The 22819-nt window shown below is 43.6% G+C and overlaps 1 protein-coding gene and 1 pseudogene across 4 annotated transcripts; one reads left to right on the top strand and one right to left on the bottom strand.

Annotated features, from left to right (window-relative positions):
* Positions 1-6009: 6009 nt before the first annotated feature.
* Positions 6010-6128, bottom strand: LOC118613059 (annotated as a pseudogene).
* Positions 6129-10845: 4717 nt separating this feature from the next.
* On the top strand, positions 10846-21062 carry NEK2 (NIMA related kinase 2). Of its 4 annotated transcripts, XM_036234490.1 has the most exons (10): positions 10846-11027; positions 11850-12067; positions 12359-12599; positions 14028-14110; positions 14765-14891; positions 15765-15984; positions 17524-17649; positions 18753-18842; positions 19063-19152; positions 20165-20261. In XM_036234490.1, the coding sequence occupies exons 1-9, from the start codon at positions 10932-10934 to the stop codon at positions 19149-19151; spliced, it is 1290 nt and encodes a 429-aa protein (XP_036090383.1). In that variant the 5' UTR covers positions 10846-10931; the 3' UTR covers position 19152; positions 20165-20261. The 4 variants fall into 4 exon arrangements, with proteins under 4 accessions (XP_036090383.1, XP_016022022.2, XP_016022019.1 ...); XM_016166536.2 differs by lacking the exon at positions 18753-18842 and having other exon boundaries at positions 10847-11027; XM_016166533.2 differs by lacking the exons at positions 18753-18842; positions 19063-19152 and having other exon boundaries at positions 10848-11027; positions 20165-21062.
* Positions 21063-22819: the final 1757 nt, after the last annotated feature.

Genomic DNA, 22819 nt, shown 5'->3' with positions numbered 1-22819 from the left:
AGAAGGCGGCCTGCATCTCCCGCAGGAACGGAAGCAAAATGCACCTTCCCGAGATGCTCCGCGGGACTCACCCCGTAACAGTACGTCCACACAGTGGGTCCTGGGCGTGTGCTGTGCCGGTTCATCTGGTGGACAGCAACCCACGTCCGTGAACAGCACTCACAGAATCATGGCTCCGTAAAGCTGGTGCAGAACTCAGAAACCCACTGGACCTTCTCACATCACCTGGAGAGGGGAACTGAGGCCAGGAAGAAGAGTTGGCCCAGGGCCATGCAACTCACACCATTTGGGATCTCATCAGGACCTAGAAGCCATCGGCGGTCCTCCCCACAGCTTCTCCCCCCACCCCCACCCCCGGCTCCTTGTCCGTGTGGCTTTCCAGCCTAGGCTGTGAGCCTGTCTCCTCAGGAGCATCTCCCTCAATCAAGATCTGGCCGAAAGGTTACACGTGTGTGGGCCACGGCCTAGCCCTGGAAGCTCACCTTGAAAGCTCTGAGGTTGCAGAAGGGGAGGCCGTGTATGCAACGGCTTCTGGAAGGAAGGCTTCTGTGGTACTTCAAGAGAAAAATGTCTCACAGCCATGGGCTAGGTTCTCTTCAAAGTCAAGTCACAGTGAGTAGGAAGAAAATTGGAAGTGAAAAGATAGAAGGGTTCAGAGCACATTGCCCCCAGGCTTGGACAATCAGGCCCCGAGGCACCTTCAGCAACATGACAGACCCCGAAGAGCAGTAGTTGGCTCTTACTGTTTCAGTAACGGGGTCAACATTTCTATATTGGGATGCAGTCTGTAAGCGTCCCATGCGTTTTGAGTTCTCTAGGGTCTGGTCTCTCACAACTCACCCCACTGACCTTCCGGAAAAAGAGTGTGCTGGCCCGTGGAGGTGAGGGGGTCCCTGCTGTCCTCCTTCAGTGCCAGGCGGGGAAGGCCCCCTCGTTTGGCGACCAGCAGAAGGGTAGAGAGAGGGCAGGACCGAGCGGGCTACAGGCTCTTCTAGTGGTTCTGGTTCCTGGATGCCCCAAATCACAGAAGCCTGGCCCCTCACCAGAGACCCTGATTCAAGAGATCCAAGCTGTGGCCTGGAACTTTTTTTTTTTTTTAAATAAAAAAACCCAGAGGGCATCTGATAAACACCCAACTTGAGAACTACAATGTATTGAGATAAGATCCAAGTTATTACAACATAACTTCCTACCACTCTTAGTTAAGGTGCCAACATTTGTGACTCACTTATCTTTTTAAATACATAAATCGGAGCTGATTTGAGGCTGGTCCTCTCATTCTCCTCCCCCTTGTATTCCCAGAGAGGACAGGTGGGTGTGCCAGGAACTATGCAAACCTGTGGCCCTCCAGGCCACCTTCCCTGAGGGCCTGCCACCGATACTGCTGACAGTTGGCATGGTTTCAAATTGGTCTAGTGCTTCACTGGCCTCCCGAAAAACTGTGAGCTCATTTCCAGTCTGGGACTCCAGGGGAAGTGTGTCTCGAAACTGATGTCCACATTGTGTTTCTCGGCAGAGAAAGGCTGAAGTCACCAGCACTCTGGGGCAACTGTTCTCAAATTTAACCTGCACCGGAATTGCCTGGGGACTGTGCGGAAGAGCAGATTCTGATTCAGCAGGTAGAGCCCGCATTCCTAACGAGCCACAGGGGACGGCATTGCCACCAGGGACCACACTCGAGGGGCTGCACCACTCACAAATGACACGGCTCTGGCTGTGAACGGGGTGGGATGCTTGCACGGAGGAGGCGCCATACCCGAGGTGACCACCTGGGATGACCACAGGACTTTCCTGGGATGTAGAACTTGTGGTACTAAAACCTGGGACAGTCCCAGGCAAACCTAGATGCTTGGTCACCCTATCCACAACCTCTGTCCCAGGATAATCCGTTTAGGTGAAGTTGTGAGTCATCTGAGAAAGGCTCCGGAGTGCTTACGAAGTAACAAGCACGATGTTATCCATTGATGATGGTGTAGAAAAAGCACCTTTAAAGCACCGAGGGAAGGTAGACTAAACTCAGGCTCTCCGTGAAGTGGGATTGAGCAGGAAAGGCTGAGCTCCGAGTTGGGCTGTGAAGGGAAAGGGATCAGAGAATGACCCGAGGCCAGGACGAGGGCAGGGCTCCCACTGCTACCCAGGCCAGCTTTGGCTGGCGTTGATTTCACACGACGCCATGTCCTCTCGGTTGTGAGACGCTACAAGAACATTAAAACTCACGTTCAAGCGTGAGCTGGTATATTTGTATTAAATGCCTACATCTAATTCTCATAGGTCGCTTTCTTCCCCTCACGCCCATGGCAGTTGACCCGGCCCTGCACATAAGTTGTCCTGGCTCCCCTGCCCAGGTGGCTCCAAGAGAATGTCACACATTGTAGCAATCCCATGGCCTCGCCTGGGGGCTACCGCTGGGTCTGGCTTTGGTCTTGCCTGCCCTGCTTTGTGCCCTGTGATTTGAGCAGGAAAGAGTCAGCATCTACCTGTCCATGCTTCTTCTCTTGCCCTCTCCGTGATGACTAAGACAAGAGGGCCCCGAAAGCCCCCTGGAGACACAGGACCTTGCCATCACAGTCTAGGAAAGCCAACAAGCTGCTGCCGGAAGGCTGGTCACTACGAAGACCGCACGCAGCATCTGTGGGAACACAGCCATGCTATGGCCTGTGGGTTTTGATTCCTAGAACTCAGAGTATGTGGGCTTGGAATGTGGTGCCCTCTGTGCTGGAATACTGGCAGGTTTCTTAATTATAAACGATATTACAAGAAGTGCAGCTTTATTTCTTTGGCAGTGGTTAGATGTGAACTCTGGACCTGGAAGGCAAAGCCAGCTCCGTCACATTCTAGTGGTCTGACCTTGACAAATTACCTAACCTTTGAAGCCTTGGTTTCCTCATGTGTAAAACCAAGGTAGTAATAGTTCCCAGTCTTTGGGGTTGCGGTGCATCCGCTGGCACACGGCCAGTGCCCGAGAAGAGTAACCATATTCCGGTCACTGTGTTACTGTCGCGGTTTCACACGCTGCTGGAGAAGGGGCCTGGCAGCACCCCTGCTGGACCTCCTCTAAGGAAACTGGTCATTAGCACATAGTGAGTAACTGAAAGTTCAAGATGCTGCCCAGCTGTGGGTCAGCTCGCCAGACGCTCCCCGACAGCCCCGCGCGGCTGCTTGGGGCGGAGGGCGGTGTGTGTCTGATGTTCACCAAACCTCCTCAGATTAGGTCCTCTCTCTGCGCACCACAAAATTGCTCCAGAAAAATAAGTGCAAAGAATAGCTTTCAGTTCAAACCATGTTTTATGAGCACTCTGGAAGACTGGTGTTTAAAATAGGAAGTAGCAAATACTTTTAGAAAAGGAGGAGTGGTTTGTGTCAAAAATGTAGATGGCTCCTGACTTAAGATTTTTCGATTTTACAATGGCATGAAAGTGATATGCATAGTAAATTACACGAGATGTTCAACATTTTATTTTGTACAATAGGGTTTGCGTAGATGATTTTGCCCGACCGTGGGCTAATGGAACGTTCCAAGCCTGTTTAAGGTAGGCTAGGCTAAGCTATGCAGTTTAGTAGGTTAGGTGTATTTTCGTTTAATGATATTTTCAACTTACGATGGGTTTATTGGGACATAACCCCATCATAAGTTGAGGAGCATCTGTAATTCTCCCTCCAAAAATTACTCTGTGGGGTGAATTCTGATTTCATGTGTTGGATTCTATAAAAGTAAGGATTTAACTAAGAACATTGTGCTTTTGGTTCAAGTTATGTATTTGGGAGAAAGACATATATGTTATTTCTCATAAAATCCAACAAACAAAAAACTTTGGAAGAATATGCAGGAGTCTGAAGTTCGTTAGAGGTCTTGTGGCAGGTCTCCCCCAGAAGAGTTTCCAAATGTTTCCTGAAAGAGAAGAGAGGAAGAGTGAGGTCTCTGCATCGTGTCTCAGGTCAGAGTGAGGCCAGTTCTGGAGCCTGAGGCTGCAAGGAGGGAATTACGTCTGCAGGGCCATGGTCTAGGGTCTCTCCTCTTCTCAGCTCCTTTCAGGTGCCTCTCTGCCCTGGATGGGTAACTGGGGAGGGGAAGAGATTGGGGGTGGGGGAAGAGGGAGGCGAGGAGAGGGGGAAAGGGAGATTAGAGCATCACAAGAAGGGGAAGCAGGCACTTGGGAGCAGTTAGCATCTGCTCATCAATGGGGAAGTGAATTTAAAACCACACTGAAAATAGCTGCGCCTTGGCCCAGCTCCCCTTGTCTTGTCTTGTCTTGTTTCGAGAGCTATGCCCTTGAATACCCTTGAATGCGAGTTTGAGAACCCTCTGAGGACAGGATGCCACATGGGGGCAGATGAAGCAGAAGCCAGGTGAAGGAACCAGGCAAGTGTGGGGGTGTTTGCCTTCGGAACTGCTGCCCCTCAGGGAGTCTCAGCAGTCAGCAACAAGTGAACGGTGTTGCGTTTCTCTCCGTGGCTCCACTCATGAGAGAATTATACTAAAACCGTAAAAGCTGCCATGTCTGGGGCATCTCCAGCAGGTTGAACACTACATACATGGTTTCATTCAACCTGCGGTGAAACCCTTTGAGGTAGGCATTATCACCCACCCTTCAGAGCAGGTGCTCGTGGTCTTACCCAGTTTGAATGAGCAGGGAGGGTGTCAGCCTCAGTTTCCTGTGATTTAGGAGCCGGAGCTCAGAGCTCTGCTGCCATCACATGGACTTGCTATGCCATGCTGTTACAATAAGTGAGCTCTCTGCGGTCCAGCAAGGATGGTGAAGTCTGGTCAGCAGGCAGATGCCCAGCCTCATGGCATGGCTGCTAGAACGGAACCTCAACTAGACTCTGAGTTGTTGTTCTTGATTTTTAAAAATCCTGTCCACCTTAAATGAAACTAGGCAAGCCACACATACTAGCTGCCAAGATCCTGGATCCCACGGGGACCCCACCCAACCTTTGCTTTGTCTCTGGCACTCACTACCCTGACTCAATCATTTAATATTTTGTGCCTCAAGTTCCTCATTTGAAAAATTCCCCAAGGGCAGTCATGAGGTGGAGCAAGATGATGCTTACCCACTACCTGGCCTGAGCTCAGTGATCAGTCGCCAGGCTGAGAACTGGAGGAAGCTGATCACGCTTACGATTTCCTTTCTGTGTCCGCCCTGGGACGTCCTCCCTATCACAGGCAGCAGCCCTGAGATTATTCTCCTGCTGGGCTTTTGTCAAAGGATCGTGCTGGAGAAAACAAAAAGTGTGGGGCTCTTCCTTCTGGACTGAATTCAGGATCACGTTGGTTGCTGCCTGGAGGCACCTGGGAGCTTCTGACACACCTTGGCTGTGGAACAGGCCTGTGCTGGTGTCTCAGGCTTTTCTGTCCTCCAAGAGTAAGAACAGAAGTGCCTCCTCTGACTTCTTCACTGAGCAGGCATGGGCCAATGAAGCTTGTCCCAAGGTCTCCCTGGGTTACATTAAGGTCACGTGGTCACAACCTTCTCACTCCTACTGAGTGATGTGTCATGAGTGTGTAATGTGCAATCAGCTGCAGGCTACTGTCATGAAAGTGGTGACAAGGGCAGGAAGGCCTCCGGGCCAGGCCCACATCCTCCTGGGGCGCAGAACTAAGGTACAAACAGGCAGAAATGCAGGGCCCGTAGCTACCCCGGAGGGCCGCCCAGGACTGCCCCCCCACACACACATAAAACAGGCGTGCGCGCGCGCGCACACACACACACACACACACACACACACACACAGTCTGCCCTCCCTCACCATCTGGTCTCACTACAATCCCTGCAGACTGGCTTCTGCTCCACTTGACTTGAAAATGCCTGTTAGGTGGGTCACCTAGACTCTCGTAGTGACCAAATCCAGTGTTCTCATTTCTGCCCTTGCTCTGTCTGCAACACCTGGCACTGTGAATCACTCCCATGTTCTTTTTTTTTTTTTTTTTTTTAGGCTCGGCAACCCTTGGTTGACCTCACAGTTTGCAAGGACCTTGTCTGCCTACAATTCCTTATTTTTTATTTTTTACACCTACAGCACCTGGTCTTCCTAGGTGGTCTCCTATCCAAGTACTAACCAGGCCCAACCCTGCTTAGCTTTCAAGATCAGACAGAATCAGGCTTGTTCAGGGTGGCGTGGCCGTAGACACTCCCATGTTCTTAAAACCATCTCCTCTACTGGGATCTGGGTTAAAAAATGATTCCCATACTGCTGCCTACTCGTTGGTCACTTTCCTTAGTCTTTGCTGACTTTTCTTCCTCCCCCTGCCCAGTATAACCTCCAGGCTCCTACCTCCCATCTCACTCTGCCACTCTTGGGGCATATTTATCTCCACGCCTGGCTTCCGTCACCACTTACCCCCAGCTCTCTGTCTCCAGCCCGGACTGCTCTGTTGAGACCATGCTTCCAGCTGCTCGTTGGTCAGCTCCCCCATAGGCCCTTGGACTCAACATGAGCGATATATCCCCCACCTCAGCCTGCTCCTTCTCTAGCATTCTCTCCTGCGGTGAAGGGACACCACCATCTCTCTGGTCATTCAAGCCAGAAGTTGTCCTCCCAACTTCCCCTATATACTGATGGTCACTGCATCTTATCACCTAATCCACCTCCCAAACAGTTCCAAACTCCCTTCCTCTTCTTCATTCCCACCGCCATTCCCTTGGGGTGGGGGTGGTATCGCTCCCTCCTGGGGTGCTACCATAACCTCTAGCACTGAATTCCTGCCTTCCAACGTTCATTCTCTACACTGTTACCAGTGATCTTCTAGAGCACAGTCCCTAATGTATACATAGCTACTTCATAAAAACTGTCACCTGGGTCAAACAGAGGGCTATGCAAAGTAGTGTTCTGGCCCTGACAGCAGTTCCTGTGAATTTTCAGAAAGAGGGGATAGAATCATAACACATAAAGCTAAAATGGTCCTTTCAGGTCATCTAGGTTAACAGTCTCATTTTATAGGGCCCAGAGAGGTGGAGTGGATTCCCCAGGTCACATATCTCATCAAAACAGAGCTAAATAAACCTGGGTTTCCAGGCCTCATACCCACTCTTCCTACAATTTCAGTGCTGTTCGCAAGGGGAAAATTGCGACTGTTCTCTAAAATCTCCTATAATTCCTTAGAAACACAGTACGGGCTCAGCAGCCATGATTACTTTTAACATTCTCCTTAACCAAGTTGTATTATCGATATTCTTAGAGATAACAAATATCCTGAATTTACAAATTTTATGAAAAACCACACAAAATTTGTCAGCGGCTCTCTTTGAAAGTGCATCCTTGTATTGAACAGAAGTCAGCCTTCCCTTAACTCATACCCTTGGGTGAGAGTTTGACACTATCCTCCTTTAAAATGAGGTGGAGGTCAGAACTAAACACTGTTTGGTTTCACAAATAAATTTCTTCTCGTCATATTCTCCCGTCAGCTGCCTGCCATTAAATCCAAAGCTGTCTCTTAGTTTGCATCTTGTCCTGTTTATATCAAGTGGCATGTTATTATTAGGGCCAGCCTCCATAACACTTATTCTTTCTTCTAGAATATGTTTATTTATTGAGCACATACTATATCATACACCTTTCTTAAATATCTTTAAGCATCTGAATTCTATAAACAAAGAATCCTTTTTTTCCTTCTAGAAATCTTTATTAAGCACTTAAAGAATTTCCATAATCTCTGACTTTCAGTTGCTCCAAGACACAAAATGTCTTGTCTGAGATTTGAAATGCTTGATATGAAAAGCTCGAATTTTCCTTTTAGGACAGGCATTCTACAGTGGACTGGTACTGATGTACCTATGCCTTATTAATTATTAAGTTATTTACAGCCATCTGGTAGGTTTTGAATGTAACATAAGCAAGGAAGCTGAGAGCAATGAGGTATGGCTTCATTTGTTCATTCGTTCAATCATTTCTTCATTCATTGTACGAATGCTGATTGAGTGTCTTCTACATTCCAGGCACCATTTAGGTGCTGGAGATACGACAGTGAACAAAACAAACAATAACAAAATCACAAGCATCAGTTATTTAAGACGAAAAAGACAGTAGAACAAATTTTGGGCAAAGATCAAGAGCTTGATTTTGGACGTGCTAAGTTTGAGATGCCAACTAGTCTTTCAAGTAGCTTCTTTTACAAATTAGTTGGCGTCTCTGGGAACAGCTAGAGAGCACTTGTAGACAGAAAGCATAGACATCATGCAAATGATCTCTTTATCTGAGATTTCACCAAATTTAAAACTGACAACATGAGCACATTTAGCAGGACAATTGTGAAGACAGTGGATTAGACCCTGCGTGTGAGAGCATGGTTATAAAGAAATTCAAGCCTTGGCCCCACCTTCACAGAACTGCTCATCCCTTAGTTCTGTTTAAATGTGAACTTCTCAGTTTCTGTCTCCGTTCTTTGTTTTCCTAACTCTCACCACAATTTGTAAAGGCTAGATTTCTCTGTGACATTATATATAGGATGAGTTTTTTTATTTAAGAGGTCAGATAAGCAAGATACAGGAGAACTGGTTATATAGATTGGTATGTGGCACATTCTAAGTCAGTAAAGAACACAATTAATTGCTCTCTTAAGAGATCACAGTGGGGGAAGGGGTGTTTCCTGTAAAAGTATTCCTGATTGACCCCTACATTCTCCTCAGCCACCAATATCTCTTTCTACTCTGGTGTCTATTGGTCTCCGCTGGGCTGTCTTGCTCCTCACTCTCACCCAGTGACATGGGCTAACTCTAGCCAGTCACTAGGGTTTGTCATGCTATGTGTATGTCACTCTTTTCTTTATTATTGTCATCGCGGCCCAACTGTCTCTTTTTAAATGAACACCCAGCATATCAATGCCTATCATTATACCTGTGATATAGTAAGTGCTCATTAAACATCTGTTGAAAGAACTTATGAGCCTTGGAGCCATTCTCTATACGCCTAGTATAGCTCTTTCCTCAATACTTAGTCTCTGCCACAGGACTGGGAACATTTGAAATATGAATACTTGAGGGCTCCTCCTAATCCTTGCAGGATTAATAAACTGCTTTCTCATTTCATTTAACAAAGATTTATTGCATGGCTCCTTTATTATAGGACTTATACTGGCTATGAAGAGCTTAGAGTTGAGCTACTGTGAGACCTGTGTAAACAAATCATGATAAATAACAAATTAAGGGTTTATTTTTATACCAAGTGGTCTGTGAACACTGTAGATAGAGGAATTGCTTGCTCTGGTGTGCTAAAAGAGCCTTTGCCGAGCACAGGAGAGAAAGTTGGCATCAAATCTTAAAAGATAAGCTGTGTCCTCTAGGCAGATATGACACAGAGTGGAGTAGTGGATAAGGGAGTCGGGTGGACAGTATTCCAAACAAATGGAATAACAGGTGCAAATGTGGTGGGGGCAGGGCTGAGAAAGTGTGCCAGGTTTGGGGAATTAGGGCAAAGGGTGAGAGCAGAAGAGTGGCCAGAGAGAAGGTTCAAGACTGGATGTGGGGCAGGCCAGCCAAAGAGCTCCATGGATGTCAATCTTTAAGAGGTACTAAAATAAAACATATAGTGCCAATTAACCCAGCCACTTGTAGCTTCTTACATAACTTTTAAAACCTAAATTGATCTCATTCCCTTGAGGTAAGACAGTGTCCTTGAATGTTACTTTGAAAACTCTCTTGGTTGGCATTTCCAATTATGTTATATTCAGTGCATATAGCAAATTTCATATTTTTAGCATAAAGAGGTTTGTAATTTTTATTAATATAAAGTCAAGTTATTTTCAGTCCCATTCTGAACAGATATTTAAAGAAAATTGACCTTTTTGAGCACTGCCAAATGATTAGGCTTCTGGTAATGCACCCATCCCTCGATGGAGGCCTCCAGGCCCCCTTTCCCAGGTAAAAATTGGACTGTTCCATGTGGCTGGGTAAGCTGAAAATGTTAGTTTCTGTGGGTGCCCAGAAGAGACTACAGTCAATGAAGTGTTGTCAATTAATTATATGTTCAGCACCCCAGATAACCTATTTGGTAGACTGTTGTTGTTGTTATTGTTGTTTGTAGATGTCTTAAAGATAAACCTGTCTGTCTTAGAGCCACCATACTCTTCTGGTATTCTAAAACATCAGGACTTCCATATTCTACCCTGAGGGTTTGTACACATCCTCTGCATACTGAACAAGACTCTAAGTTCGGTATTCAAAAATATAGTCTATGGTGACCGCACCCTGCACAAAATAATGTGTAACTTTCGAATCGTTATTATGAGTATCCACGGTATTTGTATTGATTCTTCTCTTCCCGGCTGTTGAACCTAAAGCAAATAAACGTTCTGTGCTTCCATTTTGTCATTATACTAAACTCTGCTTTGTTGAGCAATATGCAAGACAATGCAAATTGCTTGGCACAGTCCCGCACTGTAGTCAGCATTCCAGCGAGGGGCATACTTTTAAACTCTGTACTTGGTTCTTCCTAAATCTTCAACATGACTCTGCCAAGGCTCAGGTACCGGAACCCGACAGGGGAGGGCACGTGGAGGGTACAGGAACCCGAGAGAGAGATTAGAGTGCAAAGGTCAGAAAGCAGTTGGTTAAAGGAGGGTGCAAAGAAGTCTGAGGAGAGGTCTCTGGACTCGAGTTACTTTGGGGACTTAAGCCAGAGGGACATAGTTGCGGAAAAGCGCTTGGGGCCGCTTTCTATCCCCCGCCCACCCTATTATTTAGCTCCGCCCCTTTCGCCCGCAGAGGCAGAAAGCGGACGCCAACCCCGACGCCGACAAGGTTGCCTAGGGACGCCTTCCCAAGATGCCTAGGGCGCTGTGTTCTTCTTAGCCAATCAGAGAACAAAGCCTCCTCACTGTGGGCCAATAGACTGCGAGGCCAGGGCCCGCGACGGTTAAACGGGGCTGGGCCTCGGACTCGGTGGCTGTAACCTCACGGCTGAGGCCTGATCTGCTGGGGTCCTGCGGTGGTCCCGCCATGCCGACCCGGGCGGAGGACTACGAAGTGCTGCACACCATAGGCACAGGCTCCTACGGTCGCTGCCAGAAGATCCGGAGGAAGAGCGACGGCAAGGTGAGCGTGTGCCCCTTCCCTGCCCCCGCCCCTGCTAAGTTATAGACAGCCTGTGGCGAGCGCCTTCCGCCGCGGAAGCGAGAGGCCTGGGATTGTGGGTCTTCAAGGCTGGGTTTCCGGAAGGGTCAGCCATCTCCCCCAGATGGGATGGGAGTCTGCTTCTTATTTCCCCTTCTCTTCCATTTCCTTCTTTTTTTTTCCTGCTTTGACTTTCTAAGGGCCTTCCAGTGGTGACAGGTAACTGACTCCTGAGCTATTTTTAATGAAGAGTAGAGCTCTGGTACAGGAGAAAGGAGCAGGACCACCAGAACCAGGGGCTTTCTGTCTTGCAGTCAGAGCTCATTTGAAATACCCGTTATTTGGCTTTTTGGATCCATTTTTCCTATATTTTTATGTGTGTAGGTTGACCTTATACAGAAAGAAACAAAAGAGAGGAAACCGCCTGGCTGCTGATGGAGGGATCTTTACCCAGGTCTCTCTCACCCTGGGAAAACTCCGCCGGTTGGAATGGTCAGGGACCTTGATTGTCTCTGCCCCACCTTTGAGCAAAGTACATTTTGCCAACCTCCCGCGAAGCAAGTGAGGGTATAGGGTTGGGGGAGGCCTAATATGCCTCATCGCCCTCTCTCCCACTTTATTTATTTACTACATGAAACTGAGAGGATGGAAATAAACTCAGGGGTTCTAAAGATTATCGAACTAAAGTAGATAATGACTGTATGATCTTTTTAATAAGGAAGTAATTTTTAAATTTTGGAACATTTACTCTTTGTTTTTGAGTATAATGAGTTCATTCTTACTCTGGGTAATTCTTATTTACAGATATTAGTTTGGAAAGAACTTGACTATGGCTCCATGACAGAAGCTGAAAAACAAATGCTTGTTTCTGAAGTGAATTTGCTTCGTGAACTGAAACATCCAAACATCGTTCGTTACTATGATCGAATTATTGACCGAACCAACACAACACTGTACATTGTAATGGAATATTGCGAGGGAGGGGACCTGGCCAGTGTAATTACAAAGGGAACCAAGGAAAGGTAAGTTAATCTTGAAATGTAAGCTGAAAATGGGCCTGGTTTTGTTTCTGTTAAGCATCCTATTTTAGGATCGGAGATGAAGTACTTAGTCATGTATGTGGAAGAGTGTTTTTGTATTTGCTGGGTCCACAGTACTTGAGGGAATTCCTGGTGAATCAATACCCATATTCCATAACAATATGTTACTTATTTCTCTATCGTACACTTCGAAAACTAGATAATTTACATTAATCTCATCTTTGTAATAGTTTTATTCAGAAGTTATATGGTGTATAACTGCTTTGGTTTCAGACAATACTTAGACGAAGAGTTTGTTCTTCGAGTGATGACTCAGTTGACTTTGGCCCTAAAGGAATGTCACAGACGAAGTGATGGCGGTCATACTGTGCTACATCGGGATCTGAAACCAGCCAATGTTTTCCTGGATGGCAAGCAAAACGTTAAGCTTGGAGACTTTGGGCTAGCTAGAATATTAAACCATGATACGAGTTTTGCAAAAACATTTGTTGGCACACCTTATTACATGTCTCCTGTAAGTATTTCATAATTTAGATACTTTTTAAACCTCTTAATGCTAAGCATTCAAATACAGGGAAAGTGAGATTTTTATTTGCATGTTTAATAATTTTAATAGACTCTCTAGATGATTCTTGTGCATGGAGATTCAGGGTTCAGGGGGCTTACTAATTTCAGTTAATGTATTTTCACAGTGTTAATTTTTTGTGTTCTTTTTTTTGTTACCATTTCTACAAGGGGGCTGCAGAGTCTACCTACTTATATATTTCCTCTATTGCTGGATATTTTGTTTCCAAAATTTCTCACCATTCTAAGGAGCAAGGCTATGCATATGAGTTATTCTTCCTTTTTTGGTTATTTCCTTGGCCTCTAGCTCTCAAAAGAAATTGTTGGGTCAGCCACTTATGGCTCTTTAGATATTGCCTGATGGCTTTTGAAAAGCTGGAATCAATAGGTGATAGCACCAATGGGTTGTACATGAAATCTGAGCAGACAAAGATGGAGAGAGATTAATTTTTTTGTCAGTTCACAAACATTTCCAGGATTTTCTAAATCATTTTTAATTATTTAATCAATCTGACTATAGCATAAAGCTGTAAACTAATGATTTTGTTTTTTGCTAAGATTAGACTGCCAGACAGAGTCATTTTCTCACTGGATCAAATTCCAAATAGAAAGTCTTTAACATAAAGGAAAATTATGCAGAAGTGGTCCTTGGAAAATTTGAAACCTGCACAGTTCTTTTGTTCCTTTTCCCTCTTACCTTTGTAATTAGATCACTGCAGCCTTCCCTAAGGCATTGCTTGTCAGGAAAAGGTATCAGACACACCTGTTGGTCTTTAAAACACTGAAAGACCTCCTGGAGATTTTGGTACTTGCCTCTGTGCCCTCTTTTGTGAATAAGCTGTTGTAGACTTGTTACTGCATGTGTGGAAGAAAGGCAAACAATTTAAATAGGAAATGAGGATATTAGTCACTTCTGCAGTTTATAGAGTGGGCTAAGGGAAACTATTTAAATGAATAATTCAATTAGGCATTTATGTCTATATCCAAGTAAATGTGAGCTAGATATATGTATTATTCTTAAATTTTCTCTGGTTCTTTTAAAATGGAGTTCTAGATTATAAATGTTGTGAAAGTAAAGGCCTCTCATGTTCACCTTTGAATTGTCAGCGCCTTGTTTATAATAACAATAAATGTTTGTGAAGGAAAAATAAGTGAATGAGTTCTATATAACAAAGTATATTAGGATAAGATCATTGCCATTTTTTTTTCCACTAGAAATTTGCAGATGAAGTGTAAAGTACCATCTTTTGTTATTATGATACAAGATCTGACATAAGCTGAATCAGCCTTTTGTATTTTGAAATTTATTATATTATAGTAGCAATATAAATTATATTATAGCAATAATATAAATTTTTTCCTTTTTTCCCCCCTGAAGGAACAAATGAGTCGCATGTCCTACAATGAGAAATCGGATATTTGGTCACTAGGTTGTTTGCTGTATGAATTGTGTGCATTAATGTAAGTATGGTGAAGACAAATTCCTAGTGAGGTTTATACCCAGAGAGATTTGTCACCTTTCACTGGGTTCAACTGCTTAACCATCCACGCATATTCAAGTCCAAAAGAATCATACCTTGGTTAAAATTAAGGTAGATGGACATGTTAAAAAAATTATTTACAAAAATAATAATATAACCCCTAAGACTGAATCTTGACTTGTTCAAGCTTCTAACCTGGTTAGATACTTTCTTGTTAGACTGGTGTTTAGCTCAAGGGGAGAGCAAATAGGTCAGGCCTATACAAGAAATATTTAAACAAAGATCTAGGGGAGAGATCTGGAGAGTTGGAGATTTTCTTTTTCTTCCTTCTAAGCTAATCTTCTCAACTGGGAGAGAGGGGCTCCATGGGGTGACATTTTTGGTTGTCACAACTAGGGAAGCTACTGGCATCTAGTGGACAGAGGCCAGTGATGCTGCACAGCATACTGTGATGCACAGGACAGCTCCCATAATAAAGAATTGTATGACCCCAACTGTCATTAGTGCCAAGGGTGGGAAACACACCTGTAGAAGATCCCAGGAGTGGAAACATAAGTACCAACTGGAGCTTAAACTATGCTCTTGATTTGGTTTTTACTCTATTTTCATTTTTACATTATTTGTTTTTCTCCAGGCCTCCATTTACAGCTTTCAACCAGAAAGAATTGGCTGGGAAGATCCGAGAAGGCAAATTCAGGCGAATTCCATACCGTTACTCTGATGAATTGAATGACATTATTACGAGGATGTTAAATTTGAAGGTAAAGATTATAAGATTCTACCTCTCTGTTTCTATCTCAATTAAATTTTGAAGTATGTGTTCTCTCTAGTAGAGCAATGAGACTGAAGAAACACTAACTATATTTCCTTAGCTAGATCAACTCTGTTAACACAAGGAAAAACATGTGAATTTTGCAAATTCATATTCTTGCCAGCCTACTGTCTGCTCTCTTTTTGTCTCTTCCCACTCTCTGTCATGCTGACGAGACAAAGACTGCAGAGAGGATCCAAATCCTCAGTATCCTTTTTCCTTGTCTACCTCACAGTGGTAGGTGGTACGGGAAGGGGCCACATAAGACTTTATTACTCTGCCTTTAGCTCCTATTGAGAGATTAGAGACCAGAGATAGTGGTGCTGGGGGAAGGGGTGGCTAAACAGAGTAAAGGGGAAATAACTCGAATAAAGAGATTATGCGGAAAAAATCTGGCCATGGGTTGGGGAGGGAGCCGTCCTAGGAATCGGGTGGATGTAAAAGTTAAGTGTGTGTGGGATTACAGAGAAGGATATAGGCAAAGCAATGCGACTGAAGGTCCATGAGAGTATCCTGCCTGCCATAGTTTAGAGATGCAAGGGCAGCACTCGCCGTAAAACAGACCCTAGCAGTGCCACCGAGCAGCAGCACAGGGGCGGAGCCTTCTCCGTTAAAGGGGGAGCAAAGATTAAGTGAAAATCTGCATTGCCTTGTGGACCCAGAACCTCATGAGTTAAAGCCACCAGTGAACTTATTTTTTCAGGTGGTTAAGGCCCATCCATGAAAGAGTCCTTGCTTACGCCTTGGAAATATATGCCCTTTTAATGTAACTTCCCTTTTAGGATGACTATTCTGCTGTAACACTGAACATTCTTTCCGCCAGGATTACCATCGACCTTCTGTTGAAGACATTCTGGAGAACCCTTTGATAGCTGACTTGGTTGCAGAAGAGCAAAGAAAAAATCCTGAGAGAAGGGGGCGGAGATTAGGAGAACCAGAAAAGTTGCAGGACTCCAGCCCTGTACTGAGTGAGCTGAAACTAAAGGAAATACAGTTACAGGAGCGAGAGCGAGCCCTCAAAGCGAGGGAAGAAAGGCTGGAGCGTAAGTCGGGGGCGGAGCGAAGGAGAGCTACAGGAGAGTTGTCGTGATGTGTGTGAAATCTGTGTGTATGTTCCATCAGAACATTCTTACAGATACCTGAGAAACCAAAGTATGCATTGTAAGACATGTAAATCAAGCTTCTTGGCACCTTCGTGTTGAGCTTACTCTTTGTCTGACATTAGTTACTATCACTGTATTGATGGCCACTAACTTGAGGGCCCTTCCACAGTAGCCATTACGCTTTACTGAAGACTTTAAGGTCTACCTCAGAGAGAGTATATGGTATATATATAATACATTATGTATATATTATACTGTACTCTAGACTTTGTAGACTTTAGTGTATACTTTAATGTAGACTTTACTGTTACTTTTTTCTTTCTATTTCTTAATACATATATACCCGAAAGTTTTTCCATTGTTAAAGAATTGCTGCCTTCCATAATAAAAACGTCTACCTTCTGTTATGGCTGATCCAACACAGCCCGGGTCTAAAACCCTATGGTATGTAGGATTAGATATGTTCAGGCAATTCAGTAATGTGGGTACAAGATGGTCTACGTGTGTGAGTACTCTGATTAGGTGCTAGTTAGTTTTCGATGTTGAAAGTCTCCACTCCACTAAAATAAGAGCTGCTACCAAGGCTTTAGAATTATGCATGGTGGCAACAGGCCCGTGGCTCCTCATTTTCACATTGAAAGGCAAGAGGCGGGGCCGTGACTGTCTCCTTACCACCCTCATGGCTCCCCTGATTTTGCTTCTGCAGCTTTAAGTCCAGTGCAGACTTTATAATTTTTTTTTGTTTAAATATATTTATAAAGAGTCTAATGCATTCATTAATGTTTTGCTTTCTAATGATAATTGTGTGGTACTGTTGGGCTTTCTGTAGACATACAACCTATACTTCCCTGGAACCCGTTTTTTTGACTCTTCTGTCAAAAGAATTCTGTAAAAAAAAAAAAAAAAAAAAAATGGGATTACCAGTGTTTTGTAATTTCATATAGCAACTAAAATCTGAACTTCCTGAATTCTGGGCCATGAAAAAAGAAATAGCCGTTGTCACTGATCTGAAGAAGTACCTCCTGATTGGGTTGTGGTTTTGTCCCTTCTAGTTGGGTGCGGTCATTGACCCAGAAGAAGGGGAGGGTTGCACTGTGAGGCCAGGTGACGCCTAAAACAGCAGCTGCCTGTTTTCAGTGGAGATCAGAGATGGCGGCAGTTTTTTATTTTTCCCCCAAATGAGTTATTCCCGCACAACCTGACCACAGGCTGAAGCTAACCTTGTACTAGCGCTTAAACCATTCTTGATAAGAAAACCTGAGACAACATATAACATGCTAAAACACTAAATTAAAAACTAGCACTATCAGGTTAACCTGGTTGTACGGTAAAAAACCTTTCGGAAAGCGTGACTAATCACTGCTCTGGCAAGCTAGTCTTAGTGACTAGGAAAAGTGTTAAGATTACCAAATGTGAGTTGTTTTATACCCAAAGCCACTTGTTAACTTCTTTTTTTCTCGTTCCATATCTTTTTTAAAGAGAAGGAACGAGAGCTTTGTGTTCGTGAGAGACTGGCAGATGATAAACTGGTGAGAGCAGAAAGTCTGTTGAAGAATTACAGCCTGCTGAGGGAGCAGAAGGTCCGGTCTCTGGCAGGTAGTCCAGGTATGAGAACCAGCTCAGCAGACAGAGCTGCTGCTGCTGCAGGCGCCGAGAAGCAGGCGCCAGGGGTGCCTCGAGGGGCTTGGGTGGTCCTTTCCATTTATAGTCTCAAATTTCAATATATGAATTTCAATGAAAATAAGAATTGTTACAGCAGCAATTTACTTACTGGATTCCTGGGCCTGAAGCAATAAGTCACAATGGTTTCATCTTCGGTTTTGTTTACTTTATCACTCTGCATGTTTAGTATTTGGTGTCTATTTTTTTAAATTAGGACATTTAAAAATAATGCTCTTTGTTTTAGATTTTTCTCTGGGCACATTAACAGAATTCTACATATTTCTCCATTTTCAATAAAAAATCCTAGCATTTACTATTGTTACATGCCCAAATAATACACGCCACATCCTTCATAAAAAAATGTGGCTTACAACTATAGAGTAGGCCATTACTTTAGATCTTTGCTCAGATCTGTTCAAATTGAAACATGTATTTGTCAGAATTTGATTTTTTAATATCTACATATGCTCTGCGTGTATACAGACAGGTCTCACACGTCGACGGTCAGCCTTCCCGGGGTGGGCACTGTCCCAAGCGCACTGCTTCAGTGACCCGTGGTCAGTGTATGTACCGGGGGATCAACTCTAACAGGTTTCCTCCGTTTCACAGAAACTGAGTCTAATTTAATCTGCTCTTTATGGGCAATGCAAAGTGTTCAGTCTTTCCTCTTGACTTCATGGCAGATTATTTTTTAAAGTTCTTTGTCGGTTTTCAAAATTGAGTATCTGAGTGTTTCGGTGAAACCTGAGAGTTCTTACAGCTTCCTCATACCAGCATGTGTGAAGACTCTCATTTCTATTTTGAATAAATTGAGAGAAAATTTGATCACTTCAGTGACCAGCATTTTGTAAATAGGACAAAAAAACTAGTTAGTGTGATTATTATAGTAACTTTAGAGTGATAAGTGATGAGAATCAGTGAAACTAGTGATGGAAGTAAATGGAACAAAGATTATATAAAACTTGCGCTTCATCTCTGTTCAAATATCTTCTTTTTCTTCAGTATTGCTATTCATCATTTCTGTATTTTTGTAATATTTATTTCAGCTTTCCTTACATTTCACACTGACATCAATAAAGACAAAATAGACTTAAATCATGATTACAGTGCTAGAGTGAGGAGAAATATTTATCTGGGTGAGTGTCATACTTGAAACCCATTGATTGCTGAGAATTATCCCCAACAGGGTCTTAAGTAATGTCAGGATCTTCACTATGAACAACAGTGATTTTTTTTTATTTAAAGCTCTCCTTAGTCTATTTTATGAAATACTAATTCTTTTTCAAAACACTTTTCTTTCTTAGAAAACTATCCCATTGGTAAGATTTACAATTTACATTGTTTGTAAATATGTAGGTATTTGTGGTTATAAAGGTGGAGAAGTTTGGAACAGTGGAGGTAAATCTGAAGCAATCAAGGGTGCTTTGAAGCAGGCACAGTGCTGAGGTAGGACTTCCTGGGACAGTTGGAATGCTGTGTTTCTCTGTGCAGCCTCTGCGTTTCTTTGGCCTGGAGCTTGTTCCTCCATAAAGTTTCATGGCTTCTTAGTGGTTTCTTCCTCTTTCAGTGGGTCCCTGCTCAGTCACCTTATTAAGAAGCTCTGTCACTGTGACTACCCCAGCACTTCTGTCTCCCTTTCTCGGTGTTATTTTCCCCTACAGCACATACCCTCAAATATTCCTCAAATGACTTATTTGTTTGTTTGTGGTGTATCTCCTCCTACGAGAATAAAGCTTTTGTTTGGTCCACAATGGCCCATACAATAAGCCCAGTAAATATTTGAACGCAGTTCCTTTAAATGAGCACAAAAGGAAATTAAAAAGGTTCTGGAATTCAAGCCTGCAAGTGCCCAACCTCTAAATAGCCTGTAAGTAGCTAATAGTATTAACACTTTAAATAATTTTTTTTTCATGTAAAAAGCACAAGCCACCTTTTTCACTATACTGTTACTTGATTTACCTGAATTTGCTTAGGTTCTTTGGAAATAAGTTTGGTCAATTAATCTGCTTTGAAGTAAGTATTCTTGAAGATTTAACCAAAACTTTAGGTGCTGTCTACAAGAAAGTGCTGCTCTTTCCATACTTTTCTGGAAGTAATGTGTTCTAGGTAGAATGACACTTGTTTTCAAGAATAGAAATAAATGACATTAATTTCCAGCAGTTTTATATTGTGGCCCATTCCTCCCCAGTGCATTTAACCTTAAGAGAAAAGTTAATTGTTGAGAGAATCAAGCATATGTTCTTTGATATTTGCCACACTCCAGGATTATTTTTTCAGCACAGTGGATTAAAAGGCTGATCGATTTCTACCGGCCTCAGGTCCCTTACCTCTTATCCTAAAGAAACTAAAATAAGTACTGAAAGAGTGAATATTTTTGATAAGTATGATAAACACAGAGGAGTTGAATTCCTGCTCCAATAACTCAAAACGCTTTTTCTTTTTCTTTTTCTTCCTAAAGAACTTTTTGACCTTCCATCCTCAATTATTAAGAAGAAAGTTCATTTCAGTGGGGAGAGTAAGGAGAACATCATGAGGAGTGAGAATTCTGAGAGTCAGCTCACCTCCAAAGCCAAGTGCAAAGACCTGAAAAAAAGGCTTCATGCTGCCCAGCTGCGCGCTCAGGCCCTGTCAGACATTGAAAAAAATTACCAGCTGAAAAGCAGACAGATTCTGGGCATGCGCTAGCCAGGCAAGAGACTCAGAGCTGTGTACAGTGTTTAAATATTGCCAACCCCTTAAAGATTGATATTCAACTGCTGTAGCTTGATATACTTGGTTCTGTGAGCCATGCCTTTTTGTACAGTGAGCATGATATTTTGGAATTGTTTTTGCTATTCTTCAGCAGTAATTGTATAAAATGTCCACACCTTTCATTTTTCTCCCTTTTTTAAAGAACACTTTATAGAAAGAATGACACTTTTTTGCTTGAACTTCTAATCCTATATGTGATTACTACTGGAACATGAAATGTTACATTCTAAATGTTGGAGAAAAATAATGTTAGGAAAAAAATATTTACCCAGGAGTAGCACTTAGAAGTTTTAAATGACTGAGTAGTGTGCTTACAATTGTCATGTCTAGATTTAGAATTTAAAGTCTGATGTTTTAAATGTTCTAGAGCTTAGAAAACCTAATTGGATACAAACTAGCCACTAATAATACCATGATATCTTGCTTATAAATATTGCTTATAAATATTCCATTGCTCCGTAGTACAAATCTGTCACCTTTGTGAAAATTCATCACTGTGATGTCTATATTCTTTTCTTTCCATTTTATTCTATTTAACTGTATATAAGCTGGCTGTCATTTATTCACTTATTTCTCACTAAATAAAAGAATTCTTTAGTTTTCCTATATTTGCGTCTCTCACATTAGTCGATCTCCATGTTGGAGGGGATCTGTGTTTATAACTCAGGCATCAGAGGGGAGGGAAGAGCACGCCGGTCTGATGCTCCCAAGGGCAGTGATGACACGGTACTGCCCACCTCACTAACCTTCCAAGCTAGTGATTCTTAACCGGGACAATTTTGCCCCCCGGGGGACATTTAAATTGAAATGATTCGGGGGGCGGGGAGGGTACTATTAAATCTAGCGAGTAGAGGCCAGTGATGCTGCTACATCCATCCTGCGACACACAGGACAGCCCCCACGACAAAACGTCACCAGTGCCACGCTTGATCCAAGCTAAAGCACGTTGGAATACACCCGACCCTTGGAGGAAACTGGTTTAGATGGGTTATTTTGTATGTCTGATTTTTAATGTGAATTAGCAGTCCTTGGGCCCATCACAATTTTCATGTCATGTTTTCCTAGCGATGCTACTAATCCCTTTAGCTTAATGAAACAAGACCAAGTTATGAAGGGTTAATTATAAATGGGAAGAAATAGTTCCATATTAGTTATTTTATTATATGTTTACTACTCAGTTGGTAATGTCCTTCATCAAAGACAACTAATACTATCCAATCAGAAAACGGACTACCATTCCTTGATGGTATACCCACAGATTAATCCTAATGGCCACTTTGCTGTAAATGTTGAGTAAAATTTGCAGGACCCAGTACAAAATAAAAGTGTGGGCTCCTTGTTCAAAAAGCAGATAATACGTACCATTAAAGGTACATAGAAAGCCTTGTCCTATCTCCCAAGGTCTCTCTGTTTATTGTGGTACTGTGTGCTAAGTAAAAAAAAAGTTAATTATTAGCATAAATTTTACTATTCCTCTTATGTCGTGTGATGCCAGTTTTAAATGCAAGTAGCACATTTAGCTCATGTGGAGAATCACTGAATTATATAATCTGTTTTTTTGTGACTCATCCAGGAAAGTGCCTCAAGCTAGTCAGAAGAGACAAACGCACAGAGATCCCTGTGACAGGCATCTGGGGACCCCTGGCTCATGCTTGCTCGGTTCGCCCTCCCTCCAGCCACCAGAACTATGCACCGCCAGGCGGGAGCAGTTGAGCCAGGCATCTCTCTCCCCCAGGCCCACTACCCTAACCCACACACAGCACGTAGGTCGCGCCCGAGGATCTTTACATCTTTAAGCTGGGACTTTCTTTATTCCTGGATCAGGGTACCTGGATTGCACCTTACAAGATATGGTCTCCAGCTGGCTACCCACCAGCCGTGCCATGGGGCTGCCATCCCCTGAATGGGGGGAAAGGAATTCAGGGGCAGCTGCTGCTATGCCCTGTCCTGAGATGCTTCAGGGCATGGGCACGCAACCCTGACCCTTGCCTTGCTGGGAGCAGAGTGTGGCTGTGGTCATGGGGTGCAGGGAGGAAGAGGGGGCTGGTGGCAGGAGGCAGGACCTAAGCCCCACACATGCACCATTTCCCATTGGACTTGACTTAGGAAACACAAATTCAAAAATATGATTATTAAATGTCTCAAGACTGCAACCACAGAGCATTCAGCCCCATTTGGAAGTGCCAGGCCCTTCTGAATGCCTGGCCCTATATGAGCCTCTGTGACTGCACTGGTCACACACTCATGAAACCCCCTTTCTCTAGAAAATTTTTCCTACCTTAGGTTTTTCATTTTTAAATCTGTGGCATGCTGAGAAAGTATTTATCTCAGGCTCCACCTTCATTTTCATTCCTTCAGTCAA

The sequence above is a fragment of the Rousettus aegyptiacus genome, unplaced genomic scaffold (genome assembly GCF_014176215.1).
Source record: "Rousettus aegyptiacus isolate mRouAeg1 unplaced genomic scaffold, mRouAeg1.p scaffold_m13_p_17, whole genome shotgun sequence".
In the NCBI taxonomy this organism is placed as follows: domain Eukaryota; kingdom Metazoa; phylum Chordata; class Mammalia; order Chiroptera; family Pteropodidae; genus Rousettus; species Rousettus aegyptiacus.
The sequence above is the reverse complement of the archived record's forward strand: the minus strand, read 5'-3'. Positions and strand labels throughout refer to the sequence as shown.